The 27,880-nt window shown below is 34.5% G+C and overlaps 5 protein-coding genes across 5 annotated transcripts; 2 read left to right on the plus strand and 3 right to left on the minus strand.

Annotated features, from left to right (window-relative positions):
• Positions 1–6,507: 6,507 nt before the first annotated feature.
• On the plus strand, positions 6,508–7,663 carry LOC139902271 (uncharacterized mitochondrial protein AtMg00810-like). Its single transcript, XM_071884911.1, has 2 exons — positions 6,508–6,631; positions 6,732–7,663. Exons 1-2 carry the CDS (start codon positions 6,508–6,510, stop codon positions 7,661–7,663), a joined length of 1,056 nt encoding a protein of 351 aa, XP_071741012.1.
• Positions 7,664–8,504: 841 nt separating this feature from the next.
• On the plus strand, positions 8,505–9,896 carry LOC139898924 (GRAS family protein RAM1-like). Its single transcript, XM_071881728.1, has one exon. The coding sequence runs from the start codon at positions 8,505–8,507 to the stop codon at positions 9,894–9,896; it is 1,392 nt and encodes a 463-aa protein (XP_071737829.1).
• A 2,060-nt stretch (positions 9,897–11,956) lies between these two features.
• On the minus strand, positions 11,957–12,682 carry LOC139902272 (uncharacterized). Its single transcript, XM_071884913.1, has one exon. The coding sequence runs from the start codon at positions 12,680–12,682 to the stop codon at positions 11,957–11,959; it is 726 nt and encodes a 241-aa protein (XP_071741014.1).
• A 3,048-nt stretch (positions 12,683–15,730) lies between these two features.
• Positions 15,731–18,119, minus strand: LOC139898925 (protein SENSITIVE TO PROTON RHIZOTOXICITY 1-like). Its single transcript, XM_071881729.1, has 2 exons — positions 17,981–18,119; positions 15,731–17,463 (listed from the first exon to the last, which is right to left on the minus strand). Exon 2 carries the CDS (start codon positions 17,448–17,450, stop codon positions 15,900–15,902), a length of 1,551 nt encoding a protein of 516 aa, XP_071737830.1. The 5' UTR covers positions 17,451–17,463; positions 17,981–18,119; the 3' UTR covers positions 15,731–15,899.
• Positions 18,120–19,662: 1,543 nt separating this feature from the next.
• LOC139898926 (uncharacterized) lies at positions 19,663–26,524 on the minus strand. Its single transcript, XM_071881730.1, has 5 exons — positions 26,172–26,524; positions 25,550–25,723; positions 22,481–22,715; positions 21,275–21,497; positions 19,663–20,569 (listed from the first exon to the last, which is right to left on the minus strand). The coding sequence occupies exons 1-5, from the start codon at positions 26,511–26,513 to the stop codon at positions 20,452–20,454; spliced, it is 1,092 nt and encodes a 363-aa protein (XP_071737831.1). The 5' UTR covers positions 26,514–26,524; the 3' UTR covers positions 19,663–20,451.
• Between the last annotated feature and the right edge of the window lie 1,356 nt (positions 26,525–27,880).

Here is a 27,880-nt window from a genome sequence, read left to right on the forward strand (position 1 = left end):
TGCATTTATATATGTATGTTTATGTTTATGTAGGTATGATTATGTACGTTTGTATAGAAGTATGTTTATGGATGTTGTATGCGCGTTTATGTATGTTGGTATGCTTATATATGTGGGTATGTATGTCTATGCATGTATGTAGGTTTATATATGTATGTGTATGGATGTATATTTTTTTTGTATGTGCATCTAAATACGTTTATATGTGTCTATAATTGTCTATCGTTATTTTGGTGTAACATTGCTTGCGCCTTCCATGAGCTCCGTACGGCACACTCAGGTATGCATCGCTTTCTGTTTTTAGTATTGTTTCAGTTCTGGCCGGAGGTCCACCGGAAGCAATCTCTCTACCCTCGAGTACAGAGAGGGACGACTTTCTTCGAACACGGGTCCTGCCTGTGGACGGAGAAATGACTTCTCTTCTACTATAGGGTAGAGGTAGGATTGTCTACATCTCACCTCCCCTATACCTCGCACTTGCGGGATTGGGTATTGTTGTTGTTTCTTTTTACAAGAGACAAGTATTTGGAATCACAGGCGGGAGAATAATCCACCTACTCGATCATAATTCACGCATACACGCGCTTTCGAGCAGAAAACTGATACACATTATAGGGACCCGATCTTTAAACCATCCCAAGGGGCAAGTGGAGTGGGCTGAAATCCTGGAATAAGGGTCGGTAAACCTCCTCGGGATCACTCCATAAATCAGGTAAATACCCTAGAATGTTTCTAGAATGTTTTAAGGAAGGGGACTCGAATTTGAAACCTCACACCTCCAACCAACACATAAGATGTTAGACATAAGATGTAAGGTGTACCACTAAGATGTCATAAATATTCTCCTTAGATTGAATATTTAGATACAAGTGTTGAATAAGAATTACATTGCTTAGAGAGCTCCCAACAGTGATGTCTTGCACCCTGCCCAGCCAACCGCCCTCCTGGGCACCGTTGGCAGCAGCTATAGCCCAGGGTGCCGTCGAACCCTTCGCCCACCACCTCGTCCATTGGCTCGTGCTTTTGTGAAACATAAGATGTTAGACATAAGATGTAAGGTGTACCACTAAGATGTCATAAATATTCTCCTTAGATTGAATATTTAGATACAAGTGTTGAATAAGAATTAAATTGCTTAGAGAGCTCCCAACAGTGATGTCTTGCACCCTGCCCAGCCAACCGCCCTCCTGGGCACCGTTGGCAGCAGCTATAGCCCAGGGTGCCGTCGAACCCTTCGCCCACCACCTCGTCCATTGGCTCGTGCTTTTGTGAAATTATTGTGGACGGAAGAAACAAGACATTTAGCTTCTTCCTGTTTTTTTTTTTTTCCTTTTCTTTGTATTTATTTTTTTTTTTTATTTTTTTTTTTTGCCCTCCACAAGAAGTTTATAGTTTTGGTGTATAGTGGAGATTAATGAAGAAGATTAAGTGTGTTAGAGGAGGAATCAAATAAACAAGCACATGTAATTATTTTAGAGTTTGTTTAAATTGGGAATTTGGGCTACAATTGAGCCACATTCTTTTTAAAAATATTATATTATATTTTAAGTTCAAATTAGATTTAATTTATTAACTATAGTTAAAGTTAATTATAATAATAATAATTTATATTATAATTATAATACTAATAATGATAATAATAATAATAATATTAAAATTATTTTAATTTAAAATAATTAAATGTGGGTCCAAATTATATTGAGGATGTAGTGTCACTTTTGGAAGTGGTTCTGGGTTTAGTTATGGAAAGAAAGTGTTGATGTGACACTAATGTAATGCTGATATGTCAGCTAATCCTGAATGACTTGAGTGTCACCATTGAGAGCATTCTTATTGTGGCATCTAATGTTTGAATAAGACAAGTCCAAGATTAGGTTGGTTCAATATATTTTTATTACCTCGATGTGGCATCTCAAGATCCTTTACCCGAAGCACCCCAACAAGTTTTCAAGAGTTAGGCGGAATAATTTTAACCCGATATGATCCCTCAATTTCTTGTAAATGTACCTTTCTAACAATTGAAGGACATAAGATTTTGTAACTTTCCATGAATTATTCCATGTGAAAAAAGTTAGGAACGGGACGGTGTTTGTGATGATGTGAACAATTAGAATATGATGACAATAGTAGTTGATGAAGGATTTGCATAACAAGTTGAGATTTGCGGAATTGGTGCATTATGCATCATCAGTAATTAGTAAAGTTCACGCCACCCTTTTTAATGTTAAAAATATCTAAATGACCCGTGAAATTACGGGTTTATTTAAACGAAATAGTTTAATGATATGTTTTAGGTAATAAGTCAATGTAAATGCTAAAGTCATTTAGTTTAATAACCCGTGGAACCATAGATTCCGACTAAGAAACTTGGTCAGTATAAATGAACTAAATTTTATTCTCCCACCACCTTGTTCCAATTTTCATCACAATTATTATTTTTTTGTCATAAAAGCTATATTACAACATTTTATTGGGACATGTATTTCGCATACATATGTAACGTAATTAATCCCGTAAAAATGACTCAGTTTTGAATAATAATAATATAAATAATAAAGTTTGCTCTAAAATTGAGTATTTATATTTATAATAATAATTATTAATAATAACAAATGTCTCTTTAATTTTATTTTTTAAAAAACTAAAATACAATTATTATATGAAGGCTGTACAATATGCTTCAAAATTTATACATGTGTTAATGAGATGTTTTATCATAAAGTTGTATATATATGTTTCAAATATTGTACATATGGTCATGGTAGTGTTTTACCATAAGGTTGTACATATTGCTTCAAATATTGTACATATGGTCATGAGGGTATTTTATCATAAAGTTGTACATAATGCTTTATATATTATACAATTAATATGTTAATAATTTTATTTAAAATAATTAATTATTTTAATGACATCATCAAGTTAGTTACTATAAATACAATTTTTTTAATTATAAAATATTTAGGATTAATGACATCATCTAAGTGACCTAGATTTTTTCTTTTTTCTTTTTGATTTTTTTTCTTAACAAAAGAATTAACTTAATAATGACATCATTATTTTAGCATTTTAATGGAAACTATAGATTTGAAACACATGCCATTTTATTATCAATATCATCCACAAATCTTTGACATATAGACATATAGTTTTAGACAATAATTTATAATAATACGGAGTCGCAATTTGTAACAAATTAAGATTACATTCATTTACATGCATTATTATTTCCCGTTTGAATTGTGCCAACAATAAATACCATTCTACTCCTTTGATCTTCACATGTATTTATTTTATTTCAACTTTTTTTCCAAAATATAAGAAAAAAATAGTACGGAGTACCATTTTGCAGTGTTGTAAAAGTCGGCCGACTTGACCGACGCGTCGGCCGATGCGTCGTTTTTTTGGGTTCTCCGTCCCGTTTTTTCTGAAAACGACTCAAAAGACGGTCAGAGCTAAAAGTTCGGTCAAAGTCTGTCAAAGACGGTCAAAGTTGGTCAAAAACGGTCAAAGTCAGTCAAATTTTCGTCAAGATCTGATATATTTTAAAATTAGGGTTTGTTTTCATTTTTTGGGCTGCTCTTTTCTCTGTGTCCTTTCTAATTATGTACTCGGTAACATTAATTGAGTTTAAAGTTTGATTGTTTTTAAATTCAAGTTCTTATTTAAGAAATTTATGGTACATAATCAACTATTCTATATATATAAATATATATTTAAGAAATTATTAATAAAGTCAACGTTGGTCAACGACCGATGCGTCCCCGACGCGTCTCTCGACTCGGCCGACGCGTTCTTTTTAGGTCTCGACCGATGCGTTCCCGACTCGCGACTTTAACAACCTTGCCATTTTGTAATGCTAATGCAACCTCATTGAGTCATTGGTCAACTTGAAAGTGCTCTACATGGGCCAAAAGAATCATTCAAATATCTTCTAGAATGTAAAGTAGCGAATAAAGAATGCAAATTCAATTATGTCTTAAATTTTTTTTATTAAAATACCTTTATCTTAAAATTTTGTGAATCTTATAAATATATGGAGTGACATAGTTAGTTTCAGTGGTATCCTGTACGATTTTTAAAAATTAAAAAAAAAAAAAATATATATATATATATATATATATATATATATATATATATATATATATATATATATATATATATATATATATATATATATATCAGTGATAGTTGGGTCTCATGTGTTCAAAGTCTCACATCAATAATAAGACAAAACAAATGTATACATATAAGTCTAATGGAAACTCCTTTTACTATCAATTGGTGATGGCGAAAAGATACATTATTGGGCATATATGTATGACATGTTGAGTTATTCGATCCTATTACGATGACCCCATTGGACATATAGTAGATTCGCAGATATAATCTATAGATCGATTTTTTAACATCATTTGATTTTGCACTTGATACGTACTTGCAAGAGTATTTGAAGTGTATAAATTTAAAATACACATGGTTTCAGATGTTGAACGGAATTTTGTGGGCTTCAATTAGTCTGTGTAAAGTGTAGATCATTAGCAAAAACTAGTATTCGATTATGCTAAATATAGATGCTTGACTCTATAATATTTTTTGTATTTACTTATTGAATTTTTTTAATGACAATTCAAAGAATTATCATTAAAGAGATTAAGACATGCAAAAAAACTGGTAAAATGTATAAGAATCAACTACTTTTTAAAAATAACCTCATATACTACATTTTATGCATTATTTTAATTTTTAAATGACATCTCTAATGATTATTATTAGAAAAATCCTTACAGATTTCACCACTTACTCAAATTTATAGAGTAACAGTGCATATTTATGGTGGTAATATCAATTCAAAATAGTAGTTGATATCTTGAACTTAGGATACTTGTTTAGTTTGAATTTAATTTTACTCAAAAACGCTTGAAAAATTCGTGGGAAAAGTAAATTCTTAAAAATGCAAATTCTACGAAATTTCAGCATGTTGTTATCTCTCTATCATTGGGACACTAATATGACTGATTCAAACCCACAAACGTTAGTAATTACGGAGTAGTAATTTAAAGAGTTACAAATTCATTACCTAAATTTCAGGAGCATTATCCTTTGTTAACCGTTACTATGATTCACCCTGGATATTTGATGCTTTTATTCGATTAGTGAAGACACAATTTAATTGTAAGATCAAAGTGTTTCAAAGTGATGGCGGCACCGAGTTTCTAAATGCAAATGTCCGGCTTCTTCTTACAAATAATGGTACTCATCATCGCATATCATGTCCATACACTCCGCAACAAAACGGTCGGGCAAAGCGAAAACATCGCCATATTACTGAGACGGGACTTGCTATGATGTTTCACGCTCATGCTCCGGCTGCACTATGGACTGACGCATTTAGCTCCGCTACGTATCTGATAAATCGGTTACCATCTTCTATTCTGGGATTCAAATCACCTTATGAGCTGCTCTTTGCTACTGTGCCTCTTTATGACACTATACGAACTTTTGGGTGTCGTGTTTTCCCGTATTTACACGACTACTCATCTCACAAGTTAGCTCCGCGAAGTATAGCTTGTGTGTTTATCGGCTACAGCTCCAATTACAAAGGTTATCGTTGCTTAGATATTAACACTGGTCGTGTTTATATTTCTCGTCACGCTCAATTTGACGAGTCATCATTTCCTTACTTAGGTACATTACCATCTGTGGATCTTGCGACACTTGCTTTTTCTACTTATGTCGAAGCTACTCCTACCATTCCGTGTGCAAGACCTTCTCCTGACCCTTTGTCTACTATGCCCGTCACATCCACAGCGAATGATACTCCATGTTCATTATGTCCTGACTCGAATGACATCATTGCGCCAACATCTGCTACTGTCACCCCGCATGTTATTACCTCTGCTGCACCTATACCCGATGCATCTTCGGTTACTGAACCTCCTACACCTTTTGTTCATCCTATGACTACCCGTTCTAAGTCGGGTATATTCAAACCGAGATATATAGTTGATCTTGCTGAAATGGCTACTTCTCCTCTACATCGTGCACTTTTGGCTTCCTCCGAACCTAAGGGATTCAAGTCCGCTTCCAAAGATCCAGCATGGTTTGCTGCTATGCGCGAGGAGATGGACGCTATTCATCAAAATAATACTTGGGAGCTCATTCCTCGACCGAAACATGCTAATATTGTTGGTTCAAAATGGGTGTTTCGGACTAAGTATCACTCCGATGGCACCATTGATCGGTTCAAAGCACGTTTGGTTGTGCAAGGGTTTACACAAGTTCCCGGTCTAGATTATTCTGCTACCTTTAGTCCGGTTGTCAAAGCATCTACGGTCCGTATTGTTCTTTCTCTCGCAACACTTCATAAATGGCCACTTCATCAACTGGATGTTAAAAATGCTTTTTTAAATGGTCAACTAAGTGAAACTGTGTTTATGGAACAACCGCCGTGATTTATTGATGTTCGTTTCCCTAATCATGTATGTCATTTGAAGAGAGCTCTTTATGGCCTCAAACAGGCACCGCGTGCATGGTTTTATCGGCTTAGCACTTTTCTTACTCGGCTTGGTTTTGTTTGTAGTCGTGCTGACCCATCTCTTTTTGTCTTCAAACGTGGGTCCTGCATTATGTATCTTTTGGTTTATGTTGACGATATAATTCTTACCGGGAACGTCTCGTCTATATTCGCCAGTTTATATCACGTCTTCATCGTGAGTTTGCCATTAAAGATTTGGGGAAGTTAAGCTATTTTCTTGGTCTTGAAGTTCTTTATACGGATTCCGGTTTGTTTTTAAGCCAAGCACGTTATGCGCAAGATATATTAACACGAGCAGGGTTACTTGATGCTAAGCCGGTTGCAACTCCCTTAGCAACTGTCGAGAACTTCAGTTCTCATGGTACACCATTTAAGGATCCTACCTTATTTCGTTCTTTGGTTGGTGCTTTGCAGTATCTTACGATCACTCGCCCGGATTTATCCTATACTGTTAATCAAGTGAGCCAATTTTTACATGCACGTGATCACTTTCAAGCCGTTAAACGCATTATTCGATATGTCAAAGGCACGCTGACTTATGGTTTGACATTTCTTCATTCCCCTTCTTCGACTTTACTTGGGTATTCCGATGCAGATTGGGCACGATGTATTGTGACACGCCATTCAACTTACGGTTATTCTATTTTTCATGGTGGAAATCTTGTTTCTTGTAGTGCAAAGAAACAACCGACTGTTTCCCGGTCTAGCTGTGAGTCGGAATATCGAGCGTTAGCGAATACTGCGGCTGAGATTATATGGATTACTCATCTGTTACGGGAACTACATGTTCTTCCTCCAGATCGGCCCACTATTCTCTGTGACAATAAGAGTGCGTTATTTTTAAGACAGAACCCTATCCCCAATAAACAGTCGAAACATATTGACATCGATTATCATTTTATTCGTGAGCTTATCTCTTCCGGAAAGTTATATACTAAGTTTGTTCCAACAAACTTACAACTTGCTGACATCTTTACCAAAAGTCTTCCCCGACCGTTATTTCAATCATTTCGTTTCAAGCTACGTGTTGGACCTCCACCACTTCGCTTGAGGGGGGTATTAACGATAATTGTTGACCAAGCAAAACTTGAAGAGAAAGCTACCTTGGAGAGAAAGCTAATTTAAAATAAGTCAAGATACTTTCCATATGTTTGTATTTGATTGTAATTCTAATTCCTTGTATGTTCTATAATTAGTGGAATGATAAACCCTTGAAGGGTACAGACTTTATTAAATCGTTATAATTACACATAAAATTGCACCAAAGGCTAAATATATTTAGTCAGTAACATATTTTCCAAGAAAATCAATAAATAATTAAATTAAATAATACAGTAACAATAATAATAAACTGGCGAAGTAATCATTTTGACTAGTTAGGCCGTCGGTTGGTTCCAATTATTTAATTATTTTCTTTTTGAAAGAATGGTCGATTTCCTTTAGTTACAACACCAATTTGGTTTACAACAAAATAATAGTTGGAGATGCTCGGAGAATTTTATGCTATGTTTGGAATAAAAATGATACAGCCGTTGAATTACAAATAAAACTATTGCTAATTTTGGCATCTTTTTTTAACATAGCTTATAATGGCATCTAAATACATGAATAAGACAAGCCCATTAGTTAGGTTGGTTCAATAGATTCTTCTTACCTTAATATGGCATCTCATGATCCTTTCTTGAACTACCCGAAACATGATCATATCACAGCCAGCCAGTTTTCAAGTGTTAGGTTCTAAATTTCTAACTCAATAAGATCCTTTCATTTCTTGTAACATGTACATATTCCTAATCCAAACTTAGGACAAAATATTCCGTAACTTCCCATGAAGAATTTCATTCGTTATACGGCTATATAACGCACACATTATTCATTTGTAGTGCTGCAATTCATTATAACCTTATTCGTTTACCTGTTTACTGTTTACTTGTTTGATAGTCCATCTACTTGACCATCTAGCTTGATGGAGGCGATAGAAGACGAGCGCCTTTTGAGTCTTGGACTCGCAATCATGATTGATTCTGGGGCTCACGAACGAAAGATGAAGAGAAAAAGAAGGGAAATTAGCACTTTCAAGCCTTTGGAGGTCACGAATAGTGTCTCCGAAGGAAAGTTGTTTAGTCTTTTAGAGACGAGAGAAATAATGTTAAAAAGAGAAAACAAGAACACGAGCGATGACGGAAAAGGTCTTCATATGATCCATTTATTGCTCATGTCGGCTACTTGTCTCGATGATAACAAACTTGATTCAGCTGTCGAAAATCTAATAGAATTGTACCAAAATGTATCATTAAACGGCGATTCTGTTCAAAGGGTGGCTGCTTATTTTGCAGACGGATTAGTAGCTAGACTTCTCACCCGCCGATCACCCTTTCACGAGATGATAATGAAGCAACCAGGGTCCGAAGATGAATTTCTCGCCTACATCGAACTCTATAAAGTATCCCCGTATTTCCAGTTTGCTCATTTTACCGCAAACCAAATGATCATGGAAGCATTTGAAAGGGAAATGGAAAATAGTAATGATAAAAATAATTGTTCATTACATGTGGTTGACCTAGATGTATCGTATGGTTTCCAGTGGCCTTCTCTGATGCAATCGCTTTCAGACAAGGCCACAAACGGCAACCATGTGTCTCTTCGAGTAACAGGATTTGGGAAAACCCTAAAAGAACTCAAAGAGACAGAGGCAAGACTTGTCGGTTTTGCCAAAACCTTTAGAAACCTAATATTCGAGTTTCGAGGTATGCTAAGAAAAAATATTTGTAGAATGGAATCGATAAGGAAAAGGAAGAACGAGACGCTTGTTGTAAACTCAATCTTTCATTTAAATTCCTTGTGTAACTTGACACACATATCCGAAACGTTAAAATCAATTCAAAAGCTCGAACCATCATTGGTGGTTTTGGTTGAACAAGAAGGCGGTCGTAGCCCAAGAAGCTTCCTATCAAGTTTCATGGAGTTTTTACATTACTATGCGGCCATGTTCGATTCGTTAGACGACTTTCTTCCTCTAGATAGTGTTCAAAGGCTACAAATAGAAAAGAATCATCTTGGGAAGGAGATAAAGCAGCTAATGGACTTCGATAAAGACGAGGAGAATTCGCCAAAATACGAGAGGATGGAAACATGGAAAGGGAGGATGGAAGGTCATGGATTTGTTGGAATGAATTTAAGTTCAAAATCAATAATTCAAGCAAAGTTGTTGTTGAAGATAAGTAGCAATTACTGCCCAAATCAATTTGGGGGTGAAAATAATGGAGGATTCCTTGCCTTTGAAAGACAAGAAGAAGGAAATGCAATTTCTTTAGCATGGCAAGATAAATGCCTGATTACAGCATCTGCATGGCAATGAACATGAAGTTTTTTTTTTTTTTTTTTTTTTTTTTTTTTTTTTTTTTTTGGTATATTAGTTAATTAATTAATACTTTTGTAAATTAATATATAAATATAAATATAAATATACATATGTAATAATATGTGTACGTTGAGTGATAGGGATGTATCCTTGTACGACAACCACATAATTATAAAAGCATAGGTCTCCCAACCATGGGCGGACCTAGTATAGAACGAGTGGTGGCACAGGACCAGTGAAATATGCGATGTAGTGAGATATTTTTAGGGTTTTAGGTAGTGACACCACTGGATATATGCGGATTAACTTGGGGCAACCAGTTCAGGTGCACCTCGGTGGCAACAAAATAGTTTCTTGAAATTTTATATAATTTTTGCAAGAAAATGGTGGAAGGTGAGCAGGAGTCATTGAACCAGGAGGGAGATGGAGGAAATGGATGAAGATGATGGAAAGAGAAATGTAGAGTGGGTGGTCAAGTGATATGACCCATCATTATGTATTTTCTCGGTATTCTTTTTTATATTATTATTATTATTTATTATGTACTCCATATACAATAGATAGATACTCCCATGACATTTGATTCTTTTATCTAAATTGAATACGGAGTAATTAAAATGGTAAATAAGTACCACCTACATAATAAAGTACTACGTATATATTTGTATTGGATTAACAAGATGTAGTTTATCTTAAGTTTAGACGATAGATAATGGGGCTGCATACCCCCCAAATGCCCATGAGTTGTCAAGAGAAACGCCCCACAAACGCCTGGAATGGGGCGTTTGTGGGCGTTTGTGTTGGGGCGTTTGTCAAGAAAGCACGGCAGAATTCATGTGCGTTTGTGATTTTTTATTTTTATTTTAATTCTTTTCCTACTCTTTTCACCACTTTTTAACCCAATCTCCAATTATATTTTGACACATCACTCACAAACGCCCTTACAAAAGCCCCCATTACAACTCCTTCATTCCCCCGTCATGGCCATATCAGCGTCATACTCAAAAAGTACCCTTCTTTCACTCCATGTAGGCGTCACCATTATCCGCGGTCTTAGTACTTCGTAGTTTATAAAACTAATATTTTAAATTTTTATAAGAGAATTGAAAACTCGTTAAAATTCATCCACTTTAGCAAATGTTTCTAATGGATTGTTTATTTTGAGACTTTTACTAAATATCAGTACATACACAAGATGCATGTTTGTTGTCCTAACCAATCTATTCCAAGCCTCATAAAGAAAGGGATAATTTATAACAAAAACTCTTTTATTGTTGATTCATATTCGTAGTGTTTCTTCCCCTCTACCGCGTATTGGTACTAGTGGATTTGGATTTTTAAATTCTAACTTTTCAAACAATTTTTTTTTGCTCCCCTTAAAAAAAAATTTCGGGTTCTACCACTGGTAGAAATTTTATAAGTTTTTAATCAGTGACACCACTGACTATCAATCCTAGATCCACCACTGCTCCGACTGTCAACAATCTTATGCTTCTTCGCTCACAAAGGATATTTCAATTTTGTCGTGTTATAGTTAACGTAGTACGCTAGGATTTTAAGAAAAAAGGTAAAGTTAAAAAAAATAATACAAAATAGACACACTTAAATCTTTGTAAGCTAGGAAGTCAAATATAACTTGATATATGAATTAAGCAAAAGATGATTCATTTCCGTTATGAAAAAGATGATTTCATTCCGAAGCTTTCATCCCTACCTTATCGCTGAGTCTTTGGAAGCGGTTTCACAACGAACCGGAGGGCCAAGAGCCCAAGAGTTATAAAACATTAGAATACATGATCAACTATAAATGCAGCAGGCTTTAGATCGTTAACTAAAAAGTCTACATTCTAAAGGAGACTTGACTTGCTTAAGCATGTATTGTTTGTACTCAATTTGATCTTTGGATCTACCTACTTTTTTTTTTTTTTTTTTTTAACAGGAAAACAAAAATATAATTAAAAGCCAAATCGGCAAACCAAAACAACAATGTGCAGCCCAACAGGCCCACCAGACAACAAATACACGACCAAAAAAGGCAAAAACCTAGCCTAAACAAACTAGGCTAACTTTAAGACACCATTCTCCCATTTAAGCTTCCAAACTCTAGCAGCAACTTGAACACCCCTTGAATTCTTAACCTTCAACTCACACAGCTTCAAACGAACATTCAACTGAATAATATCAATCAGCTCAGCATCACTTCTAGACGATTGCTTGAAAATTCTGCAGTTTCTCTCCTGCCATATATAATAGACAGCTGCCCCCAACACCAATCTATGAATAATACTCCATATATTTCTTTTGTAAGGACTGGACTTGAGCATATTAATAATGTCACCAAAATTATCATTTAGGCTTCTCAGCATCAACAAAACCTTCATAGAACCCCAGACCTTCTTTGCATACATACATTGAAAGAACAAGTGCTCATGGGAATCCAAACAACATCTGCACAAATCACAAATATAATTTCCAGTAGGATTCCATTTCAGAATCCTGTCTTGAGTCAGCAATCTACCTTTTATAGCCAGCCATAAAATGAAGGAATGCTTAGGAATAGCTTGACTATACCAGACTACATGATTCCAATCAACCTTTGGACTATCCTCCCTGAGATCTTCCCATATTTGTTTAATGGAAAATTGGACTTTCTTCATATTATTGCACACCCATAACACCTTGTCCTTCACATTAATTTCCAGACTAGGTTGTCTAATATTATGAAGAATAGGAAACTTATTCATCCACTCAATAGGCCAACTCCACTGATTATCCATAACCATATCAGCAACCTTTAAATTGGTATTTAGTCTAGCTTCATGGATGTCCCATTAAGATATTGTGAAGCAAGTGACACCAAAAGAAAGCAAGTGAAGAGTTGTCCCATTAAGATATTTTAACCTACGTATTTTTAAGATATTGATGATACTAGTATTAGACCATAAATAATGGTAATGATGTGATGGGGAGTTTTTGTGAGTTATAGTAGTGATGTATCAAGTGTGACGGTCTGATAGCGTGATGTAATTCGTAATGATAAGACCGATTGTAACGGGGTAGAAGTGACCCCGTCTCTTCCATCGTGGCATCAAGAAACGCCATTTAATGGTTGTATCCGTCCGTCACTTTGTTGTGTTACTTCTGCGTTTGGAGCAAAGAGACGCAGCAAGTGACTCATGTCACTTGTTTTCTATTATTTTTTATTATTTTAAAAATAATATTTTTACCCCTTTTTAATATTTAACCCAATTATATTTTAACACATCATCACAATACTCCTAACTAACACCAAAAAGTAACACCACCACTACTCCACCCAAACAAGTAACACGTCCTAGTCATCCAAAAAGTGCTAAAAGGTAAGTGACACCAAAAGAAACGCCACTCACCGTTACGAATGGTCTAATGGAGTGATAGAGTGTGATGGGGGTATATGTACTAATTTAATTGGTAAATATATTATTTCCTTAATTCTGATTGGTTGAATCCCCATCACACCACTCTCAGCTTCCCATGATGCTCCCATCACGCAACCCATTTTTTTCCTCCATCACGCCGGGTTAGTGGCATGATGCTCCAAAAAAAACCCCATCACGCTAGCGTTAATATTGGTCTCTTTGTTTTAACTTTTATTTTCTTCTAGTAGTATAGTCTACATATTACATCATACCCCACTTCGACGTGATTGTATTGTTTATAACTTTTTCTCCAATTATACTATATACTAATTATGGACAAACACCCACCAATCACGCCCCGCCACGTCATCAATTTCACTGTTATACTGTAGCAGTACTGTAGCATTTATTTTTTTTTCCCTTTGGGCAAAATAGACTCAAATTTGATTTGCAACATATTTTCGGAACCATGATACAATCCTCTCTTGATGGTACTCAACTACAAATGTCAATAAACAAACCGGCGTTTAAAAAAAGGTTAATGGTCGATTAATTAAACTTTTTAAAAAATAGTTAATATTCGGTTAGTTGGCCGTTTTAAAAAAAAAAAGGTTAGCATCGGTTAATTGAACTTTTTAAAAAATGGTTAACATCGGTTAGTTGGCCGTTTTTAAAAAAAAGGTTAGCATCGGTTAATTGAACTTTTTAAAAAATGGTTAACGATAAGTTAATTGAATGTTTATAAAAAGGTTAACGATCGGTTGATTGAACATTTAAAAAATAATTGGATGTATTCGAAAGTGGTATACTAATACAACCCTATCGTAATAGAAGCCTAAAAAAATATAGGTAAAAAGGGTTATATTTTTATTTTTCATCACCTTTTTCAATATACTACATATTATTTGATTATTTATCTTTTAAAAAACCTACTAAAATTATATGGACCATAAGGTTTTGACAAATAAGTAATTTGTTTAGAAGCCTCAAAACTTAAGCATTGCAACCCAGACTGTAACATATATCCAGTTGTTTATGTATTTTTCATTTATATAGTAGAATATTACCAAAACAGTTGTCAGCCATTGCGTAAATGGTCTGGAAAGAGTGGACAACGTTTTGATGACTTTCAGGCAGAAAACTGTCTAACGATATAGTAGCGTTAAAATGACACAAATCCGCCGCGAAGCGCGGATCACAAATCTAGTTAAAACAAATTATCGTCAGACAACACAAAACAAAAACTCAAAAAGTAGGATGAGTTTTTGGCCATGTTTCTGTTTGGCAGTCGTAGGTTGAATTAGGGCAACAAGTTTGAAGATCAAGACCATGTCATTTTTAAAATGATATGCATGATTATGGCTTCAATTCGTTGTTCCTTCGTTCTATGATCGCTGACCTTGCATATCGTTTTTCCAAGACCTCAAAAGGTTCAATATATCGCAATATATATCTAACATAGTTAAAAAAAATTATCATGGTTTGTAATTCCAGTGTAATAGTTGGACTTTTCAGCATGTGTTAGTTTTTGTTGTTGTTTTTTTTTTTTTTTATGGTGTTTTACTCTTTCCATAGATGCATTTTAATTGCTGATGACTTTTATTTTGAGGTTTTAGCGTTGTTTGCTTTGCCAAAGAAGAACGGTGCAGGCTCAGAAGAATATAAATAAAAGACATACAATGAAGGGCTGTATTACAACACGATAAAAAGGAATCACACCAAATGCACAAAACAAGACGAGCCTGACCAATCAACCTCTAGGTCCTGCTCTTTTCAACTTACCATTAACCGTCTCTTTCAAGAAATTCTTCCCGGATTCTCGATATTGTAAGATAACACATTGGCGGATCCGTCACGGATCCGTCACTTGGTATGCTCTCCTGAATTGCAGTCAATAAAAAGTAGTGCAAAAAAAAAAAAAAAAAAAAAAAAAAAAAAAGTTCACAGATAAGCTATCCCAAACACACCTGAATTGTGACTATTAGGTGTTTTGATTAACAATTACACCCATTTGCATAAGAATTTTAAGCGATTAGCAGTTAAACACCACTATTTCAGAAGTTTGTGAGAGAACTTAGTTATGATAAACATCTTACATACTAACATAACTTGAACTGTGCTGTTTCCTAGTTCAAGATACGTGCTAATTGTACGCTATCTATTACGCATATAAATTTATTTTACGCCCCTTCTAAGTTTAGCAAGTACATGTTTAAATTAGTCTTAAATGCTAACACAACTTAAAGTGAAGCCAACCACAAACTACTATAAGTAAAATGACAGAAACCAGAAGAACAACTCCTATTCGATTGCTTAAAACGTTGAAACCTCCGTTTCATATTATTAAAAATGGATTAGGCTAATAATTAGCTGAACTTAGCACTTACTTCTGCATACAAGGGAACAATAAAGAAATGGTAGTTATCCTTATAATGTTGCACAGTACGACACTCTAAAGCATATTTAGTGGTGTATAGATAAAACTTAGAACGCAACAATTTATTCAAAGATATGAGAGACAAAGTTATAATACACTAAGCGCTAAAATCCAATATTGAAACAACTAACCATACTAAAGATTTGCTAGAAATTATCGTCATCATCAAAGATCTTTGGAACTCGACTCTCCACCGTTTTTCCACATGTAATTACAATTTCCCGACAAAAGGAACGACAAACTGTCCGATTCTTCAAACATACTCCTAGGAAAATCTTGAAACCCGTTCATCGGTGAAAAACAAGTAGCTGCAGGCTCACTATTGGTTTGAACATCTGAACCACTAGAAACGTTTGAATTGAAATTGAAATCAAAGAATCCAACTTCTTTACACCCTTGAATATTGGTACCGATATTCGTATTCATATCCATATTATTATCTCCTTGAACGTTATTTACACTAACGGATCCACCTTTAGTTTCATGATCTAACGGAATTGCAGGAGTATGGCCTTGAAAAAGAGAAATATGTCCAAAAAGTTTATCTTTTCTTGAAAAAGTAGTCCCACAAGAACACAACCATCGATCTCTTCCACAATGTTTCTCGTGCGTTTTTAAATCTGCAATAACGGAAAATTTCTTGGTGTTGCAACGGCTACATGTATAGCTTTTATCACAATGAGTTCTCTTATAATGATTCTTCACACACAAAATCGTTTTCAACGGTTGGAACTTTTTATGATCTTTATTCCGTTTACAACCAACATAAGGACAAGAATATCTCTTGATAAGCTTTGGTTCTGATACCACATCGTTATGTGGCTTCGCTAACGCTGCAGGTGTTTTATACTCATCTCCATGACCCCTCATATGCATTCTTAAATTAGCATCTCGCTTGAAACCCTTGCCACAAATGACACAAAAATGAGTATGCGGTGCGAGAATCTCGTCTTTTTCAAGCTGCAAGATTTCGTATGATCCAGGAGGAAGATGTTCTCCTTCGTCAACATCATCATCATGTTCATCATGATGTATATCCATATGATCTGTTTCATTCGACTGATCTTCCACCTTACTTACCACATTACTATCACTATAATAATTATAATTGTTATTAGTATTATGATCACCATCATTACAGTTAGTAGTAACGTTAGTAACGTTGACTCCATTACTAACAGATGGATTTGGATTTGGATTTGGATTTGGATTTGGATTTGGATTTGGAGTGAAATGTGTATGTTTGATCGAAGGAAGAAGGCTACCTGCAGTCGAAATGAGTTGTATTATAATCGAAGTAATATCTGCAGTAACAAGTTGTTGCTGTTGAACAATGAGTTCATTAGGTTGATCGATGGATGATTTGGCGGATGTTAAGTGGACCAAATCTTTAAGTTGATGAATCTTTTCTTCCATAATGGAAAGATTACTAAGCATAGTTTTTGGATCCCATAATTGAGGTTTAGCCTGAAGATGTTGAAAAAGGTTGACTTGGGTCAAAGAAGAAGGAACTGTTTCCAATTGTTTTCTAATCATAGCATCATAATCTACAATTGTAGAGTTTTCCCTTGGCTGCTGTGAATCATAGTTTGAAAAAGGCTGATGACAGATCTCATTATTATTTATATTATTATTATTATTTATATTATTATTATTATTATTTTGACTGGTATTGTTAGATGAATATGAATAAAAATGCTCCTTTGTAGCATCCATTTCTTCTTTAGATCTGTTACAACACATTACTAATTCATCAATATATATATACTTGGAAAAAATTTATATATCCAGATAACTTATAACCTTTTTTTTTTAAAAAAAAAATCCATAAAGGAATCAAGTCAAAACCCTAATTTTTTTAAATAAATCCATTAATCTGAATGACAGAGTAACTAGTGATTTGAACTATCAATCCAAGCATGATAAATAGGAACAAATCTGAATCTAACTGAAAATCAAAATGAATGAAACTAGGCACACAAAGCAAGGCAACACAAATTAAAGCCACAAATCAATCAATTAAAAACCGTAATTATTTTAATTTAATAAATCAATGACAAAGTAACTAGTGATTTAAACTATCAATCCAAGCATGATAAATAGGGACAAAATTTAAACCTATCTGAAGATCAACATGAATGAAACTAGGCACACAAAGCAAGACAGATATTATAGGAAACGGTATATTATTATGTAAAAATGATAAATCTAAAATAAAATAAATGAAAATGAAAAAATGAGCTTACCAGATTGGAGTAATGAGATTGCATGAATGATTAATGAGATTTGAAGATAGATGGAATGGAAGCAGAGAAGCAGCCACGGTATGGGTATGAGTTTGGGTGTCAATTCGAGGAATCTCACTATTTTTTTATTTTTTTGGAGTGTGAAAAAGAAAAAGAAAAAAATGAGAGGAGTCTAAGTTGTCTGTCTTCATCTTTTAAATAGAGATCAAATCAAATCAAATCAAATTTTTAATTAATTAAAAGTTTGATTTACGATGTGCCTCAAACGTAGGGTACATATGTGTATAGTAAAGTATACTCATCCATCAATTTTTTTTAATTTTTTATAAAACTAATTGTATAAAATTAGGATTTTCATCGAAACATAAAAAAATCAAAAAATACACACACCAAACCAAAATCTCACATTGGTCGGGGAACAAAATAAATGTATGAATATAATAAGTCGTGGAACTTCTACTACAAATTGGTTTTAGAGTACTAAAGTATTCTTAGGTTTATATTGTAGGACATGTTGTTTGAACTGTCGATCCTATCAGTGATATCAGAGCCAAATTATTGTCCAGATGTGGTGGACAGCGCATTGAGCGGACCTCTGAGCGCATGCAGCGAAGTGGCGCACCCCTTAGTCCGACACAACGATGAATGGACCCAGTTATCGTTTGAGCGGAGGCTTAAGAGACTAATGTATGCATATAAGTCTAAGAGTAACTTCTTCTACTACCAATTTGTTTGTTGTTTGGGCTATCTATCATATCAACTAAATAATCAAAACAATGAGATGGCACGTAACTAGAAAACTAACCTAAACCAGGGAAAAAAAAATACTATCTATAGATGAGCTTACCCGAATATAAACTGAAACCAAAACAGATGCAAGACAAACAACAAAAGGCCAACTGTGTGTAGCATAGTTGGTAATAGGTGGGGGCAATTTACCACAAATAAGCAAAGTTCAGGAGTTCGATCTTTGTCACTCCATAGTCATTTCCACTTTATTTAGATTCTACAGTATTTATTTTCTTGTCTACTCTATTTGTTTTGATGCATTTATCATTTTGTTTGAAATATTTCTACATTACATATACATGAAATTTAATGTAAATAAACTAAATCTTGATATGCGTATTGTAATCGAAACATAGTTTAATGTATAGCGGAACTATTTGTTGTTGCAAATGATTTTCCGCCACAATTCGCATGTCATCTCTACTACTGAAGCAATATTTAAGGTATAGAGGAAAATCATTTCTTGTAGCAACGAACAAATTAATTCAAATGGCGAGTAGTTTCCAGAAACATTCTACAGAGTAGTTAATACAATGTACATTTGCCATTTAATACAACATTTATATACAAAATTATAATAATAATAAACAACCGTTGAGTGAGTCAGGTATGCCCCCACATTATGGAATTGGCAGCCGATTGTGGGCTAGTGGGGGTTACCGGTTATCAACCTTTTTGCCACATACACAAACCAAACTATCAATGGCGAATCTCATGAATCTAAGATGAAAACTCTAAGGGGTCTCAATTTTTTTATGAAGTACCCTTCGAAATTAGTATATTTACCTTGAAAAAACTATAAAGCCACAAATACATGAGGTCTCATAGTTAAATTTAGTGTCATATATGATTTTGAGAGTATTCTTAAAAACAAATATTCAAAGATAGTGAGATCATGGGACCCCACGGCCTATAGTTTAGTTCGTCATTGTAAACTAGAGCAAAAAAAAAAAAAAAAAAGACCAAAATAACTCAATAGCGAACATACAAGGAATTCGAAGACGAATCAAGCACATCAAACCCCAATAACCCATCAAAAACACCTTGAACCTTATTGCCAAAATCCAAATCATCCGCTTGATCCGGCAATTTGTAAGCCCCTACATGGCTACATCCGTCTACCACCTTATTATTTTCCATATCCATATCCATATAACAATTATTAAATCCTAAAAATTATTATGCCTTTTCTCCAGCTAACAACTATCGCTTGTACCTACGGTTGCTAAACATACTGTTAATATATACGTAACAAGTTCTGTTTCTCACCTTTCCTATGACAATTTTAGAAAGTTCATTTCTCTTTAGTGTGCTGTGAATATCCAAATCAAAATAGAAATATATATCAGCAATTCATTCACGACTAAGCATATCATCACCAAGGACGCTCAACTAATTGATTTGCCTTTATTGTTTTTCTAAAGTACACGATTCTCAAAACATATATGCCATAATCATCGTCTTCTATAAGCATTCAACCTTGATGCAGTTTTGGATTAGATGAATGTCAGCTAGAACACAATCGTGACTATAGAGCAATATCATTTTGATGATGTGTTTGAAGCCTTCAACGTTGCAATCATGCCCAACTGTCTGCATACACAGGTGTCACATACATGGTGCATAATAAACCTCCTAGACTCATGTGAGGAAGCTTATATTGTCATTCGATAAGCTTTATTTCACCGATGAGAACTATAAGTTTCCCTTAACAAATCAACAAAGTTTGATATAGTTTCCGCATCATTATCTGTACATCTTCTGAGCAACCAATCATCCTGTAACCTAACGTCAACATCCCTACAATACGAAAGTGGGGAAATTAGAAAAGCCATAAATGTTGCTTAGGAAGAATAATCCTTACTAAAAGGGGCTATTTTGGACCAAATGATCAAAACTGGTCAATTTGGACTCATTATTGATCAACTGGGCCAGAATGAAACATATCATAACAGGTCCAGAGGAGCTACAACAAAAAGGACTTAACTTGCATGTCATAAAGTGCTCAGATCAAACTTCTCGAGATAAATAACTTTTAAGAGCTTGTAAGCTTGTAATGCTTTTGACCAGTAACATATCAGATGTAATTAGTTTAAAAATAGAGATATAAAGTTTTTTTTTAGAACGGCAATTTTGGCATCGAATCCTATCATTTGCCACCCACACACCCGTTAGAAAGAAACTCTTCGCATCCATCGCGCAAAGCGTACCCGGAATGCTTTAGGTTAACTGTTTGACCCACACCGAGTGAAGGATACCAGAGGCAGAACCTTTGAAGAAAACTCCCCCTGGATTTGAACCTGCACCTATTTTTTCAAGGATACAGGCCCATAACCAACTGAGGCTTTTTACCACTCAACCAATAGTTCGGTGGCGAGATATAAAGTTATTAATACTATGAAATTCAAACTTCAAAGTAGAACAAAAACCCAAAAAACAGCAGGACGATCCATTTGACCCGTTTCAGACCAAACACATATGACTAGCATGCACGTTAAATGTTACCTTCTCAAAGAAAGAACCTCATAGTTTCTTTGTAAGTGTGTAGCATGCTTTGTGAGGACATCTTGGATATAAGGTTTGCCAACAGTTCTTACAGCTGCAGCATTTAATAGATTTTGTAACGAACCGTGTTTTTTCAAAAGTTTCTGGGCAGTTTTCATACCAAAACCAGGTACTAAATGCTGAATTCCAGGAACACCATCGGCTTCATCGCCCAAAATGCATCCTACACAAACCAGCAACACTAAAACATGCAAAGAAGACCAGACAGAATACAACTCCATGAACCTAATTAACACCTCAAAAAGAGTCTTTGTTGATGTCAACGATTGTGTTGTTAGAGAAAATAATTAAAATTTTACTGCATAACTTGCACCGAATTTAAAACATATCATCTGAGTATATTCTATACAATTTCACTAGACTTGGCAAAATGGGCAGTTCGAGTGGGTTAAGTAATGGTCGAAACGGGTACTTTTAATCATGGTTGCAAACGGCAGTTGTGGCACACATTGTGGTGTTTTGATGACTAGCCCGTCCTGTTTCGCCCAAAAACGTCTAATTAGTCGGTCAAAGTCGGAAAAAGTCGGACAAAAGTTGACTTTTAGTCTGGCCTTGTCGTAGTGTGAACGAAAATCCCAAGCCCATCTAAAAATTTGCTGGGAAAAACATTGTCTTACATAGTATCCCTTAGATGTAAATAAAGAAATACACTATAATTATAGAAAACATTACAAAAAGACCTACATATTATTTAAACTAACACCACATCATCTTATTTGTCAATCATTTATTCTTATAAGATTTTTGTTTGAAATATTTATATTTAATATATTTATATTTAAAAGTTTTTGACCGGAAGGTCGTGATGCGTCTTTTTCAACCTTACTTCTAATACGGACGGAATGAGTCGAGTTGGATTGGGAACACTGGGCCAACACTTTGTTATAATCTAATTGTGAAGATCGAAAACATTTAAGTAACACTTTAGGCAACTTCAACCTCTTAACCCTTTTCATGTATAGGCAACTTTTAACATTTTACACAATATGATATATTCTACCACAAATCAGCCTATCGTTAAATAAACGTGTTAATGATACCTGATCTAACTTTGAAAAAAAAAAAAAAAAAAACTAGCATGAAATACTATTCACGATGTCAAGTATAGCAGAAATATACTGGAGCCACGAGAAAGTATGTACTTACGGAGACTTAAATCAGATATAGGATCACACTTGTATTGAGCTATATAGTGGTCCAACGTATAAAAGGACCATCGTTTTAATTCTGGAAGAGGCATAACTAACTGCACCTCTTCACATATCAGTTGCTTGAAATCTTTATCAGGAGAAGCAATAACAACACGATATCCCTTTTGTAAAACTTGTTCAACGAGTGTTGCCACAACATCGTCTGCTTCTTGAGCTGGAATCTTCACAACCTGAATGAGTATCATTCTTATATAAATGTTACTGACTTACTGCTTTCTTTACAAGTCAAAACAGGTATCTTCTAATACAGGTCTGAACAAATCAGGTTGGGCCGATCAATCAAAACAACAACAACAACAACAACAACAAAACCCAATACCACATAATTGGTGTATGGGGGAGGTGAGATGTAGACAATCCTTCCCCTATCCGAGAATAAAGACAAGTCATTTCTCCACCCAGAGTGAAAACACTCTCAAAAGTAGAGAAAGTCATCCTCTCTCTATTCGACGGATAGAGAGATTGCTTCCGAGTGGACCTCCGGCTAAGATTCCAGCTCCCCGATCAATCAAAACATTCGGATATATATTTTTATAAAAGTAATGTATTTAATTAGGTAATAAGGATCTATATTGTTGTACTAGTAATATATCTTAACAGAGCAAATTAGAAGGTCATATGCAATTCAAACAAGTTTGGCTGTTTGCGTGACTATTTACCAATTTGAACAGGTCAACCCATTCCCAGTTTAGCAGCCCAAATGTAGCAAATTGGTCGATATTGATACCTCTAGTAAATGCAGAAACTCAAATGTGGCAAATGGGTCAATATATTCAAAGTCAAAAGGTGAAGATATATTCTTTAGTAAAGTACTTGAAAATGTAATTTACTTTAGGTCAAGATCTATTGTCTATCTTATAATGTATTTATTGTGTGTATCCAACTTTCAAATGTTGTAATTGTATGTATTTGACAGTTCATTTGTTGGAGTGTCATCTATATAAGGTGTCGTGTGGCATCCATACAAGTTGCCACTCGGCAAAAGTACAATTGAAATTTGGATACATACAATAATAATAATTGAAAGTTTAACACACATAATTATAGTGGTAAATAGTATACTGGCGGTGAAGTGTGATTTCACAATGAACACTGATTATGAGATGAACAATAATTTTATTTTCCTTTTGTAAACGGTTCAAGAATCAATTGCTCTGATACCAGTTAATACGCACAATTGATCAAAGACAACTTAATTTGTATATTTATACGAATAAAAGAGATAATTTGACTACAATCCGAGATGTTGGATATCTCCCAAGTTCCACGGAACTAACAACTAATTCATAATTGTTTTAGACAGTGTGTAGGATATTTATATACATAATAATATTTATACGCTGTCCTTGTAGTTTCAATAAGTTCCCATAACTCCCTTTGATCGTATCACTATCGCGACAGAAGAATGTCTTGCACTTATTGCAAGGATAGTTAAGGATGAGATTCTTGTGTTAGTTACACCTTTTGTTCACGACAACTTTTCAAAACCAGATTGGAGATACAGAAAGGCTGCGAGACATACAATTGCATCCATTGTTGAAGGTCTTCATGCTGAAAATCTAGCCCCACTGGCTAGACATGCATTTGTGCCTTTGCTCAATACTATGAACGATCAAAATATTCATGTGAAGTACACTAATGCACATACCATCAGCAGAATATTGGAGTTTCACAAGGATATGTTGTTACGTCAGCAAACATTAAAGAGGTTATGGGAGTTTTAGAGCATGTACTGGAGATCCATCCCATGTGACAGATACGCTGTTTGCTGCAATCTATCATTGGATCCGGGGTTTCAATGTCGATTTCCACACCTCGGTTCAGACACCATACATTCCCGAGATCCTCAAAATTCCAGTAAAGATCATTGGGGAAATAAGAGCCGCTTATGATATCAAGATGTTATTCGTAGTTTCAGAAACGGTGGTTCGTATTTCTCAATTCTAGTTAGCACATTCTCATTATTAGTTCGAACAATAGCTAATTGGAATTACAAAAAAAAAATGAACCATCGTTTATGAAACTACTGAAAACATCTTAGTATCACAATCAGCCATTGTTTCTCCAATGACTTTTTCAAGAAAATTTAAGGATCTCGAGAAGTAAGGTGTATGAATGAGGTATGAAAATCGACATCAAACCCTGAACCGGATGATAGATTGCAGCACACACTGTATCTACCACGTGAGATGGATATCCAATATCTACTCCAAGAACTCTCATAACCTCTATAATATTTGTTGACGTAACAACATATCCGTCTGAAAACTCCAAAATCCTGCTAACTGTATGTGCACTAGTGTAATTCACATGGATATCTTACTCGTTCGTAGTATTAAGCAAAGGCACAAATACAAGTCTAACGAGTAGAGCAAATTTTCAACATGTGGACCTTCAACAATGGATGTAATTGCATGTCTCGCAGCCTCCCTAGATCTCCAATCTGGTTTTGAAAATTTGTCGTAAACAAAATGTGTAACCAATACCAGAATTTCATCCTTAACTATCTTTGAAACAAGTGCAAGACGTTTTCATGCCGCAATAGTGATACGACCCGAGGAAGTCAAGAGGGTTATGGGAAATTATTAAAACTATAGGAACAAAGTATTATTTTATAAATATCGATTGTCTAAAACAATTATGAATTGGTTAGTGTTTGTTCTGTGGAACTTGGGAGATATCTTACATTTCGAATAGTAGGCAGATTATTTCTTTTATTTGTGTTAATATATAAATTAAGTTGTCTTTGGTTAATTGTTCGTATCAATTGCTATCAGAGCAATTGATTCTTGGACCATTTACAAACGGAAAAGTAAAGAATACTGTTCATCTCATAATCAGTGTTCATTGTGAAATCACTGTTCACCGCCATTATACTGTTTACTAGATTATTGTTCACGCTGGAATCAATAAATTCTCTTATGCATGAATAAAATTGACGTAATACTGATACATTACGAAATATTATGAAATGCTTCGGTTGGCATTATTAAAGTTTACTGACCGGCACATTACATTTGGTAAGCGTATCTGAGATGAGTTGATGTGATCTCATGTTGACGGAACCCTTAACTAATTCGTGCGAAGCAGACACCCACGGTGTAAATTTTCTTCTATGTGCCTTATATGAAGGTAACATTTGTCTCCTATACTCATGAGCTCCTTCTCCATCTATAACCTACAAAATGAATAATAAGATGACATAGCATGAAACACAACGCCTTATATAAATAAGAATTTATCTGTTAGTAGTACACAAAAGCCTTTAAAGTATCCTATTATGCGAACAAATGATGAGCAGTTTACTAGCAATGGTTACACCTTTAGAAACTTTACCCTCTGGACAACTTAACAAAATTATGTTTAGTAGCTTGTATATTGTGCAACTGAATCCTGTTTAACATTTTGTTACTGTCAATTTAACATCTTAACTTAAAGCAGCTTTACAAACTTCATTTATCATACATGTCTACATTAAGCTGTGTATATCCATTTATATTACTGAATTGAAATAACCTCCACATAAAATCATTAAAATAAACTCATAACATAATCATGGACATAAACTTATAACATAAATTAAAGATTAAATAAATTTATAATAAATACAATAATCGAGTGAGTACCGCAATGACAGGATCAGAAAGTGAGACTTGAGAGAAAAAAAGAGAAATCCAATGAGCAAAAGAATGTAAACTTGGAGTACTTCCATTGTAACATATTGGGTTTACATCTAATAGAAACACCCTTTTCTTTTTTAATTTTAATTGGTGGTTGTTGTTGTTGTTTAGGTCATCTTTGTGTTGCACACCAACTGTTTGATAAGAAGCAGATGCAATAATTAGTGGAAGGTTGTTGCGTTTCCGGAAACAAGGAGGATGGGATGACCCGATTAGAAATGTCGGGTTATGAACACCAACCCGGATACCCATGAGGGTACGGATGTCTACCGTAGTCGTCATCATCATCCCCAAAATGTATCGAGTGATTTCTAAATGAATTTGCAGACTTGCACCAAAACTACTAATTAGCAATTTTTTTTTTTTTTTTTTTGTCGTAACATTTTATTTATTTATCTAAATTTTTAATTGTCTGAATTAATTATAAATCAAATATACTTAAGATATATCAGTGTGTATTTTAATTTTGATATTACTAAATTGATGAAATTAAGAATTTTTTTTAAACATTGAAGATTTTATTAAAAAAAAAAATAGAAAGTGGCAAAACGCTAGAACCTCAAAGAATTACAACGGACGTATTGGCGGACTTCTAAATTTTAACCAAGTAAACGAATAAATTACGAATAATATCAAACAAAGAAGAACGACTCAGCGTATTCGAATTAAATAGATGCCCGTTGCGATATCTAATAAAGTAGTGGCCACAATCACATACACTTTGTCCCGATTCTCTGAAGAAGCATTCCACGCATTCAATCAAATCTTCCAATCGACCCAAGACTCACATGAAGACATTAAAGACATGTTCAATTCAACCAAATACGAACCTTACGCCAAAAACTTTGAATTTTTTAAATATAGCTCTAAGGCTTTATTAAGAAAAATATCATATGCTTTAAATGATAGAGCATGATATTAGTGATGGTAGTTATTATAGGTGGTGGTTAACAAAGTACAAATAAGAAATGCATATTCTAATATTTTAAACATATTATTAGGAATAAACGTGCGAGTCCTAACAAGACTTGACAACTCCTGATTATCAAACTCACCAGATAATAAACGAAAAATATGATGAACATGAAGAAACTAGAAAAAACGTAAAAATACGATAATATAACGAGGTTATATGTAATCAACACTTGATTACTTTAATCATCGGCCAACCAAAAATTAGTCTTATTATTAAAATTCATAGGTACAAATTACAGGTTACATATGAGGGTATTTATAGCATAAAATGAAATAGAATCGCGATACAACGAGGAATCCTAGTCAAAATCCAATTTCAGCCCGTGAGGTCAACCAACTCTCTATAATTCTCCCTATATTGGAGCCACCTCCCTATGCGAGAAAATTTCTCCCTATATGCGAGTCCTTAAGCTGCACCAATTATTTTGACTTGTTTAACTCGATTCTGAACTCCAACAATCTCTCACTCGAAAAGACGTTAAACAACACCTAACTTTAATCTGACTTCATCCCACAATAAAAACCTGACCCGCTAATTACACACTCATTTTGATACCATCGAATTTGCACATGAATCACGCCTCACTTCACTCGATGACCTTCGATAGAATTCTTTCGACACCAAAAAATAATGTCGAGCTATACAATAATGCTACTAATTTGAGTTGATGAAAAAAGAA

The sequence above is a fragment of the Rutidosis leptorrhynchoides genome, chromosome 3 (genome assembly GCF_046630445.1).
Source record: "Rutidosis leptorrhynchoides isolate AG116_Rl617_1_P2 chromosome 3, CSIRO_AGI_Rlap_v1, whole genome shotgun sequence".
Lineage (NCBI taxonomy): Eukaryota > Viridiplantae > Streptophyta > Magnoliopsida > Asterales > Asteraceae > Rutidosis > Rutidosis leptorrhynchoides.